This window comes from Orbicella franksi, chromosome 1, assembly GCF_964199315.1.
Source record: "Orbicella franksi chromosome 1, jaOrbFran1.1, whole genome shotgun sequence".
In the NCBI taxonomy this organism is placed as follows: domain Eukaryota; kingdom Metazoa; phylum Cnidaria; class Anthozoa; order Scleractinia; family Merulinidae; genus Orbicella; species Orbicella franksi.
The window spans coordinates 5930004-5941061 of record NC_138145.1 but is presented as its reverse complement, the minus strand read 5'-3'; the positions used below and the strand labels follow the sequence as shown (position 1 = coordinate 5941061).

General features: G+C 38.4%; 1 protein-coding gene and 1 pseudogene across 2 annotated transcripts in view; one reads left to right on the top strand and one right to left on the bottom strand.

Annotated features, from left to right (window-relative positions):
- LOC145469511 (sulfotransferase 1B1-like) overlaps window positions 1-8114 on the bottom strand; it is a 13749-nt gene extending 5635 nt beyond the window's left edge. Inside the window, exons 1-3 of one of the 2 annotated variants that reach the window (XM_081453360.1) lie at window positions 6968-8114; window positions 2548-6563; window positions 600-974 (exon numbers count right to left, since the gene is read on the bottom strand). In XM_081453360.1, the coding sequence (XP_081309486.1) occupies window positions 600-974; window positions 2548-2680 (508 nt within the window). In that variant the 5' untranslated portion in view covers window positions 2681-6563; window positions 6968-8114. The remainder of the gene's footprint in view (window positions 1-599; window positions 975-2547; window positions 6564-6967) is intronic. The other variant, XM_081453291.1, reaches the window with a different exon arrangement.
- Window positions 1394-2552, top strand: LOC145484930 (uncharacterized; annotated as a pseudogene).
- Window positions 8115-11058: the final 2944 nt, after the last annotated feature.

Sequence of the window (11058 nt, the reverse complement as noted above, 5' to 3'; positions counted from 1 at the left end):
GAACGGACAGACGAACAACTTGCTTGAATTTCACTTTCATTGACGGGCTAACCATCGCTTTCCATATGCAGCTCTGTAAATTGCAAACCAGCTGCTGTTTAAAGTTTCGACAAGGTCATTTTTTTGTACCCAAAACACTATGTTGAACATTGGACGAGCCACACGGAAATGCATTTTCTATAGCGCATCCATGTCTTGGTTAACTAAAGCCCTACAGAAATTTCTTTGCCGAAAACCGCATTTGTGATATACATGAGGTGTGAAGCCAAGTTTCCTAACGTGCAACTTGAGACGTTCAAGTGCTTGTTTGAAGCTAACTTAGCTTCTAGTGTGAAGCCAACAACTAATAAACATAACATGAAATTACAGTTAACATCACAGTGCAGACGCAGTGCCAAACTCTTTGACACATAAAACATTCAAACTGATTTAAACATTACATTGATTGATCTGCTTGTCAAGTATTTAGCATACCTATCAACTTATAAAGAGTGGAGTTGTAATGAACTCATCAAAATCTAAGTCCTAGAAAGTGCTGGAAACTGTTTAGAGCCACCTTAAGTGGGTATCTAGCATACCTGTTACATTCCCTTACTAACCTCTTCCTTTCATGAAACATCCAAAGGCCTCGTCCCACGTGGGAATTTCCTTATGATAAGGCATGTTGTGAAGATGATGATAGTAGGACACAAACGCATCTTTAGGATTGCGCATGACATAAATGTAGCGAGGCTTGGTAGTTTCATCGTGGCCCTTGGGAACCATGTGATACGGAAGATGAGTTTTAAATACACGTGGGGCAGGAAAGCTGCTAAACATCTCCTCTATTGACTCCACGTCGTTCACGGTATAAGGATAGGATCTGTGAGGCAAAATCATTCCTTCGATATAAGGCACTCTTTCATCCAGTCGACCCTCGCAAACTGTACCGTCGTGAATTATCTGCCAAACTATTTCCTGAGTCCATGTTGAACCTGCAATGATAACTTAGATCATTAGAGCAGATTCACATACTTTTAGTTAGTTCATAAGTCTTCAGAGACGAGTGTCCTTGAAGGGTAAATTTACCTTTTTCGCTGCCTGAAATTTGGCAACTGTGTCTAAGAATCGAAGACTATACGCAAAATCTGGAAACGTTCTTCCAGCGTTCTTAACATCGAAAACGTGTTTTGCAAATCTAAAAATATCTTCTGCTGAAACTGTACCTCTGTAAGATTTTCTTCAAGTATGGGAGGGAGGGGGGTATGATAATCTCATAAACATCCTCTATTTGTCACGCATGCGCCGCTCTCCCCTTATTCTTAACCCAATTGTGAAGTGAAAGGAACGGTTAAAATACATAAATAAAACTTTTTGAAATGTTTACAATACAAATGAACTGAGCGATACGTGAGTTCTGATCCACCTTTTTCCAACCGAACGTATTTCCAAAAAAATTGCCTCCTGCATTGGCATCTTGAAGTGAAGCAGGTCTTTTGTTCCTTTTGAAACGCTCCTATGCATCTATAATGCTTTAGTTCAACCTCATTTCGATTACTATAGCGTCCTATGGGGTAACTGCATTCCATTAAACTACAAAGACTACAGAATCGCACTGCGCGTATTTTGACCTCTCCTTCATATGATGCCAATGCGGATGATCTCTTTGTTAGACTTGGCTGGCAAAAACTTAATCTTCAACGAGAATTAAAAACAGCCACTATGGTCTATAAATCTCTAAATGGTCTCGCCCCTGATTATCTGAAATCAATGTTTACTGATCGGAGTGCAATATCTACCTATTCTCTTTGGAAATGTGTGGGCAAACTAGCTTTTCCAATCCCCCGCACCAATTTTCTAAAAAACAGTTTCAGCTATAATGGTGCGGTGCTGTGGAACAGCTTACCTACCAATCTGCGGCAAGCACAAACTCTTGCTAGTTTTAAATCCGGCTGAAGGGGTTTCCTTTTTCATAATAAATAAGTTAATTAATCACACGGCATTCATGGAAAACAGGCACTTCGTTATTCCTTTTATTTTTGTTGTTATTAGATTCAATTAGTAGTAGATTAGTATCTTAACAATGTAATTAATGCAATTTTAGTATTTACTTTAAGTCCTGATGTTTTACCCGTGTATAAATAAAGTTAAATAAATAAATAAATAAATAAAAACCTTGTTCATATATATTTCCAATCTGCGCACATTTAATGCGGAAACTCCGATTTAAAACATCAATTTGTTTGCGGCCAAATGCTTTGGGTTTTCTCTTGATCAAATTTTTCCTTACATTGAACACTTTCAAGAATTTTTTACTTTTCGGGAATTTGAAACAGGGATTGGATTTTGGTAAAATCTGCTCTTGAAAAAGGATCTTCCCCCAGTAAGTAACCAAACCAATGACCAAAACTGCAAGGGTTTCTTGCCTCCAGCCCCCTGTTGACTCTTACAGCTGCATTTTATGTTCATCATCGGGGAGATTTTACAGTTTGGTCGCAATTACATTGGAACTGTTCACATTTGCATAAAAGAACTACCTTTTAGGAAACTACTTAAAAGGCTTTGAACCTGATCTGGGGTATGACGCAATGAAGATATCATCCTTCCTGGCAGGCAATCTTGTTAACGCTTCCACCTTTTCTTCTGTGATGCCCAGACCGCACGGCCATGGACGTCCATGTATCATCACCACCTCATCCATATGTCAGCTTACTCTTCACTCGCGTTCCTAAAAAGTCAATGTATTTATAAACCCTCCTTGTATTAGCCTATTACTTGGGTACTGAGCGCAAACGAGCTTAGCGTGTGACTGGAAAAAGAGGCGAGTGATTTAGGGCGTTGACCCGACTGAACAATCGTCTGGAACACGCTTCCTCTTTACCTGATAAAAGCTCAACCTGTGTTGTTGTTGCTGGTTTTCGTTTTGCTTTTCTTTGCCTTCCGGATGAAAGTTATAACGGACATACCCTGGTAACGTTCCAGAAAAAAAAAACGCCCTGGATATATAATCCGGCTTTGTTCCTTCCTTGTGGGTTGTGCCTCTGGTTGAGGGTGATGGGTTTGGTCCTCTTTAGTCCTATCATTGTAGGAATCACTTTCGGTTCTGCGATCATTTGCGGTCCAATTTGGGGATTATTTGCTGTCCCACGATCATTCCACTGTCCACTGTGATATCTTAAGGCTAATTCACATTTGTGAGATAAGCACAAGCATAAGCACAATGATGTTCACACTAGCGACATACGCATGTGCAATGCGAGTCACATCGGAAGCATTCTCATCCTCACTTATACTCGTTTTAATATGTCAAAAGAAATAGTGGTTCGGGGAACGAAAATGCGTAGGTTGACAAACAAGACTGCGGACGAAGAAGCGTTGTTTACTGTGTTTATGGTTCTTCGACGAAGAAGGTGTCGAAGATGGTGACCACAATGTATAATAATTTGAATTATTGCGCTTACGCTGTGCTTATTTCACGCCAGTTCCCACTTGTGAAATAAGCATAGCGCTAGTGAAATAAGCATTAACGGAAACACAGGAAAAAGTTAAATATGTATTATTCTTGTGCTAATCCTTGTGCTTATTTCACCTCAGTGCAGACTGGCGTTTTCTTGTGCTTATGCTTGCACCTACGCTCGTTGACAGCACTGCGGGCATTTTGATGTCACGCCAGTCTGGAGTGAGTCACGCATAATTTTGATTTGACTACTAGATGGAGTTTGCTTCCTTTTTCATTTCTTTAAACAATTTCCACGAAAACTTCTTTCACTCAGCATCCAAGCAAAATACAAGGAGTTTTAATTTCACCAAATCGACGTCTACCCGAGTGTCTCTTGGGGTAGGATAGGAATTCAAGCTAATGAATTACGTATGATGATTCATACAATGATGCAATAAGCGTATTTGAATACCGACAGGCTTCTTCCAGAAGTTGTTTATAATTATTAATCGTCATCCGATTTAGATAACAAAAACTTTTATCGGTTTGCTCTGAATTTGATATTTAGTTCGCGATCAATGTAACGTTTACGGCAAGATAGAAATTATCGAACCACAGAATGCTAACTGCGTGTTTGGATGTCCTGGAATCCCAGATATACACTGTAAACAAATATGCTAACTTGCTCAAGTGTTGGCAACTTGACGAATCAGCGAAATGTTTTGGCGTCTTCTTAGTCAATTTTTGGGTGGCAAAAGTGAAAGAATCAACAAATATCTTGACATCTGCTGAACAATGCCGTCAAATTACTGGAAACAGTACGATTCTGTGACATAAGCGACCTTCTTGCGTCGCGTTGTTTGTTTTGAACGATATGCAAATCTTTCAGACTACGAATTGCGTGACGCGAAAGAAAATCGCGAGAACAAAATGACCGCGCGAAATCCTTTCGCGCGCTCCTCGCCCCGAGGATTTCGCGCGGCTATTTTTTTCTCGCGGTTTTCTTTCGCGTCACGCACGACGAACTAAGCGAAAAAGGGAGTACTCGTAGTCTATCTTGCTTTTTAACTGAGCCATTGTCGTCTATAAACTTGCAATTAAATGTGTATTTTGTATTGTGGCCCAGCATCTTCAGATTTTTTCTTTGTCCCACGCTCGTGACATGTTGATCAGTTTACTTTTCACTACTCGTAAAATACATCGAAGTTATGATTCCAGAAATGAGTTCATATGTACACTGGGCATAAGGATTATCTTTCCACAGTTGATCCCATGTGTACACATTGCACCAAAGTCTATGATTCAGAGATCATTTGACGAACCCAAATAACAGCGTAGTTATAATTTGTTACTATTTCACCCGCTTGCTGCTTGTCTCTTCGTGGGTGGAAATATTAACTTTTAAATTTTAGAGCATTGAAAATTTTCCAACCAATTTCCAACAATTTTCAATGCTCTAAAATTTTATTTTATCGTAGGTATGTTGACGACACTTTTTGTGTATTTCACTCGGAGCACGATGCTGTTATATTTTTTTGACGACATTAACTCTAGGCACCCCACCATAAGGTTTACTATGGAAAAAGAACTTAATCGCAAATTACCCTTTCTAGATGTTCTTATTGATAATAGTGACACTAATTCTTTCCTAACTAGGGTTTACCGTAAGAAAACCTTTACTGGGTTATTAACTAATTATTTTAGCTTCACCTCGTACTCATACAAAGTAGGTCTCATTAGCGGACTCTTGTTGACAGGGCCTACAAGATCAACAACACTTGGTTGGGGTTACACGAGGACATAACCAACCTTACTGAAATTCTCAAAAAGAACCTTTTCCCTGCCCATTTAATTGAAAAAGTGGTTAACCGTTACATCACTGGGACCCATAGCAATCATTGTCCCCGTGGCTACCCCCTTACCACCTCGCCCACGTTTTACTTTAAGCTGCCGTACATAGCCCATTTTCCTGTCATCACTCAGAAGAAGATTCGACACTTAATCAAGCGCTATTGTAATGATTTAGACATCAAATTAGTCTTTTCTTCCTTTAAGATGGGTAACCTTTTTGGTGTGAAAGACCCTTTCCCCGGCGGGCTTCGTTCACGTGTGGTTTATAAGTTTACATGTGCGGGCTGTAATGCCTGTTATGTCGGCGAAACCACCCGACATTTTTCCACACACGTACGTGAGCACTTAGCCGTTGATAAGGCCTCTCACATTTTCAAAAATCTTCAGAATTCTGAACGTTGTCGTTCACTGTGTTCAATAGACTGCTTTCAACTCAAGATAAAGGAGGCTATCCACATTCAAAAAGAACTACCTTGCCTCAATCAGCAATTACACCATGTAAATCTAAAATTATCCTTTTAATTTACACCTTTTCGCGTTCTTTTGTTACTATTTGTCTTAATTAGCATTTTTGTCTACTTATTATTCAACTTGCTTTGTAATCATTCAACTGAAGATGACAGAAGTTCTGTCGAAACATGTCTTGTAAACTTAAAAAATTGGTCGTTTTCCTTAAAATCTTTATGTTTAAAAATATGCAACTGTACAGCTGATGTGGACCTACTACTACTAAGTCTAAATAAGAGAAACAGAAATTTACAATACAATTGTCATAAAGCTAAAAATAGTATACAATAATGGTAAAAGGAGGGATCAAATAATTAAAAGGTATCTAAATTCTGGGTTCTTATTATAATTTACAGAACATCCCTTTTGGAAAACATCAGTTGGCAATAGGCTGTGATTCATATGACTGTGAATCATTGTTATGATTCCTGTCATGATTTCAACATGCCAGTTCGCATCAAAGCTATGATTCATATGATTGTAACTCATGGTTATGATTCCAGTCATGATTTTAACACACCTCAAGACACCATGGTGATGATTTAGAGAGGAATGGAACATACTATGCATGGTGTTTAGGGTACAGGTCAAAACATCATATGATTTGATACTATTCAAATACGACTATTGCATCATCACATGAATCATCATACTTGATTCATTTATAGCTTAAATTCCCGTGTGCAGACTTTTTACCAACTATGTACAAGATAAACTGCATGAGATCAATCCAGTTTACTCCCGCTTGTACTCTTTAGTTTCTGCCTTGCAACAGGTATGGAACACTCTAGAGAGACATGAACACGATCACATACGCAGTAACTGGGATCCTTGTGAGAACTGAGTAGTCCTAATACGTCAACATTCATAGTGCCGTTTTAATATGAGTGCCATATTTTTTAATATTATTTCGTTTCATCGTGAGCGATCGACCGAATACAATGTGCTACTGATTTTTACATAATGTAAAATGAATTACCTTTCTTTTCATGTTTTCGATTCTTCAAACTGCCAATGTAACTTCTCAGAAAATATATCTGTATCGGAAACTCCGACACATGAGCCAAAGAATCGCAAAGATAAGACGAGAAAATTCTACAGTTACGTGCTTTTGTTCCATTTCGTGTCGCCATCAGCTTAGATATTTAATTTCATTCAGTACAGACATGGCAATGAAACATTCCTTCCTACCTTTCTGTGATCACCTCCAGATGTTCGGCTTAATGCGGAATTGTGTGGTAAGTAGTTTATAGGTATTCGATATGTATCCGGGTAGCGTGATAATCGTGACCATTACTGTGTAAACAGACGTTTAATTACGTGACGACTACTAGTGTCTAGGCCGAAAAATACACTGGACGCCAATCAAAATACTCTGAGCGAGCTGGTACCGAGTTGGTACTTGTTACTTGTAACGCCTGCCTCTTTCTAGCTTTTAGCGGGAAATTTGCGAATAAAATAATCCGGTTCAGCAACCCACGCATACGGAAATGAATCCTTCTGTAAGTGAAATACGCCGAAGACAAATGCCTGACTCCTTTAATAAAAGGCTCCCTGAGCCAGCTCATGGATACAGAGGCGAATTCCAAGTTGACTTTTGCGTCTATGTCAAAACGAGTCTGAGTGGCTATTCGTATGAAATGTATGTCACCTGTACATTCACTCTCATGAAAATCGAGTCATCTTCATGTGAAACACTTTACAGGAGCACTCGTTCTGAAAAAGAGGCAAACGGCAACTTGGAAGTGGAAGTAAAGTCTGCATACGAGCCAAGTGGCCACTCGTGCGGTCGGCGCTTATCCTGGTTTCTGTTGCATGAAGCTACTAGGAGTATTTCTACTCCCCCCTGGGTGGGATTCTAGTCCATCGCAAGGTTACCCCTCAACAGTTAATTTGCCAGTACCCATTTTATACACCTGAGAGGAGAGAGGCACTGTGAGAGTTAAGTGTCTTGCTCAAGAGCACAATAGAATGTTCCCCTGCCAGGGCTCAAATCCAGACTTCTCGAAATAGAAAAGAAATACAGAAATCAAATAACAGGTTGTTTACACAGACTGCTTATGAATTTCAAAATGGATTTAATTAATTTTGATTGGAACAGGAACATTGTTATTATAATAACTTGTACATGATATAGCATCAAAGAATAACAACAGTCTGTTGCAAAATGAAATCATTAAATGAGAGTTCACCATATTCACCAGTCACTCCAAAACTGACACCTAGTCACTGGTGTTGGTTATAATATATGTATAATATTTTATTAGTGAGTCAGCAGTGCATTTTGGGTCAAGGTAATTTGGTTATAGTCCTTGTTCAGTTTTTTTTTTTTTTTTTTTTTTTTTTTATTGCAACACAAAGGACACTACTAACAAAACAAGACAACACTACTTACAATACCACTAACGATAAGTTACTTATACTTCTTACGACGATACAATACTTCCTTAGAGTACAATTCTTACACTACTTTTTACAGTTTTTTTTTTTTTTCTTCTTGTTCTTTTTTTCGGTTACACACCTATGTACCTACCAAATTACAATTCAGAACAGGTTTCCACTTAGCCTAGTCCTTGTTCAGTTAACATTACGAAACAGCTGTATAACAATCATGCAAATATTATAATACATGATTTTGACATCTATTTTAGACAATCAACTTGAGAATGCTAAGACTGCCAAGAGTATTTTGCCCAATTTCACCTAAGTGAGACATGGATATTGGCAAAATCTTGTTTACTTTAAGCTATGTCAAACATAAACAATTTGATTTTAGATGGCTGGTAAATGGGAAATCTACAGAAAGAAAAGTATTTCCTTCAATATTATAAGAATCATTTCAGACAGTTTTGTGTCGATCTTCAACCCGAAGTGAAGGGGATGGTTTTATTTACAATTGATAAGTTTTTCCCATATAACTGTGTCCATGGAGAGGGGGAAGGGAAGTAACAACATTTTATACAGGGAGGTCAAAACCCTATCCATTTTACAATGTTTTTTGGAAAGGCTTCCCTTACATATACATGTAGCTTCTAGCTTGAGACCCCTTTAACAAACCTAATGTGGCCCCACTAGATCTTATTTTTTGGATAAATAATCAATTAATGATTAATTTGAAATCCCCGTCCTTTTAAGTCTTACAATACCTCCAGCCTGCAAAAAGTGCACCTTCAGCCAACTATAGTGAGAAGCTCCACAGCTTGGCACAATACAATAATAAGAGTACTACATATTGTAGTGTATGCAAGTTAAATAACAATAATTTTCTTTCTTAGAAACAAAAAATCATGGTATTTTATTCCTATATATCTTGGTAATTGTGCTAACCTCACATGCAATGCAGTAATATTCAAAAGGATTGCAGATATGTCTCTTCTAATAGATTCTTGCAATGATTACAGAATATACTTATGTTGACAAGTATCAAGCATTCTCTTTTCCATAATTATTTCAAGTTTTGATTTCAATTTGTTTAAAATCCCATTTTTTAGAAGTAAAAAAAAACTCTACATCACCAGTCACCATATGTCTGGCTTATGTTTGGCACAATTGGACATGAATCTCTCTCGCAAAAAGTAGATCAGTACACAGTCTTTTGGACTTAATTCGTTCATCCATCACTAAAATATTTCAGAGAATATTTACTTGATCTGACTTGCATACCATCTGTGAAGAAATTTTCACTCTGGTGGAACTGCATGGAATACAAAAGAAATGTAGTGTGAATGACAACAAAACTAAAAGATAAGGCAATTCGAATTTCTTACTTGAAGTATTTTCAAATAAGCTCACAAATTTCCACCTTCTGTTGGATACTACGGCCCCATTTATATGGTCTCAAATACCCGAGACAACCTTCCCCCCAAGTTACCCTGGGCGAGGTAACGTTTAACTTATTTCTTTGCATAACTCAACCACCCGTTTAGCTGCTTCTGTGCCATAATTTTCGGCACAAAACAAGCAAAACAAATCATGAGTAACATCCTGAAGATCATTTCGTCTGTTCGAGAAAGACTGAGTTACTGAATCACATGGGAGCATGATTGAGTTGTCCACAGATTATTTGATTTGATTTGAGTGTCCGCTTTTTGTGTACAGTGGTTGTTTTATTCAGTATAGTTATTCAAAATGGCGGCTGAAGGCGATGCGGAACGAAAAGAAAAGCATCCTCCGTGCAATGTAAGTATATAATCATAGCTTCTTAACATACCACTCATCTGAAATAGTATTTTTTAGGGTTAGTCCATTTTAGGGTAGTCCATTTGGGTAGTCCATTTGAGTAGTCCATTAGGGTAGTCCATGGACTAGGGGTCAGTGTTTTGTCCATCACCTCATATAAACAGTTTGGCTCGCCTAACCGGGACTATTCTCGGTGTGTCAAGTGTCACGTAATGCCTAGATTTACGTTTAAAATCAGAAATTTGTATCAGAGAAGAGAAAATTAACTTGGCAAAACCAACTGTGATCACATGACTGAGGAAAACTCAAATAAAGAGGAATATTTGCACATTTGATTATTCAATAAGGGTTATGAATAATCGTGCTGGGTCAACTTTGACTCGGCTTACAGGGACTACGTTTTCACATATAAACGCTAGATAAAGTTGCCTCGGGGGCAGGGTTGTCTCGGGTACCCGAGACCATATAAATGGGGCCTAACAGTACTAACACAGGCAGAATTTCAGTGTGCGTATACAAAAAAAAAAAGCAACAAAGAAACAATGAAACCAAAACTTAACAAGAACTTAAGCTTACCTTGGGCTCCACAAGGAGAGACAGCGAGTGGAAACCATCAAATTCTCTTGCCCACTTTCTGGCTTCGACTTCCCGGGTTTCTTGTATCAATTCTTTGACCTCGCCGACCGTGCTGTTGTGACCGATACATTACCGCAGTCATAAATACGTCTACCAGCTTTCATCTACGCGTGAGCAAAAGACGATGGGCAAAAAGCAAAATATTTACGGAAGAAAAACACATGAAACCAAAATGGCCGACTTCAAACTTTGAATCGTTCGACAAACTAGTACCCAGGCTCTCAATTTATCGGGCAAAAATGTACGCCTTTCTAGTGCCCCCTCGTCGAAAAAACCTTCCTGAAGACGACATACCACTCCTGGATAAAAACAATACTGAGTAGGGGAGGTAGGAGAAAATTTTTTAATCCAGGTTTAATCAGAATCGAGTGCCATTCGACTGCCTACTAAGCTCATGGATGACAAAAAGGAGATCGAATGATCAATTGCAATAATTTGGTTAAAACTGTGATGTCGAAATGTACTTT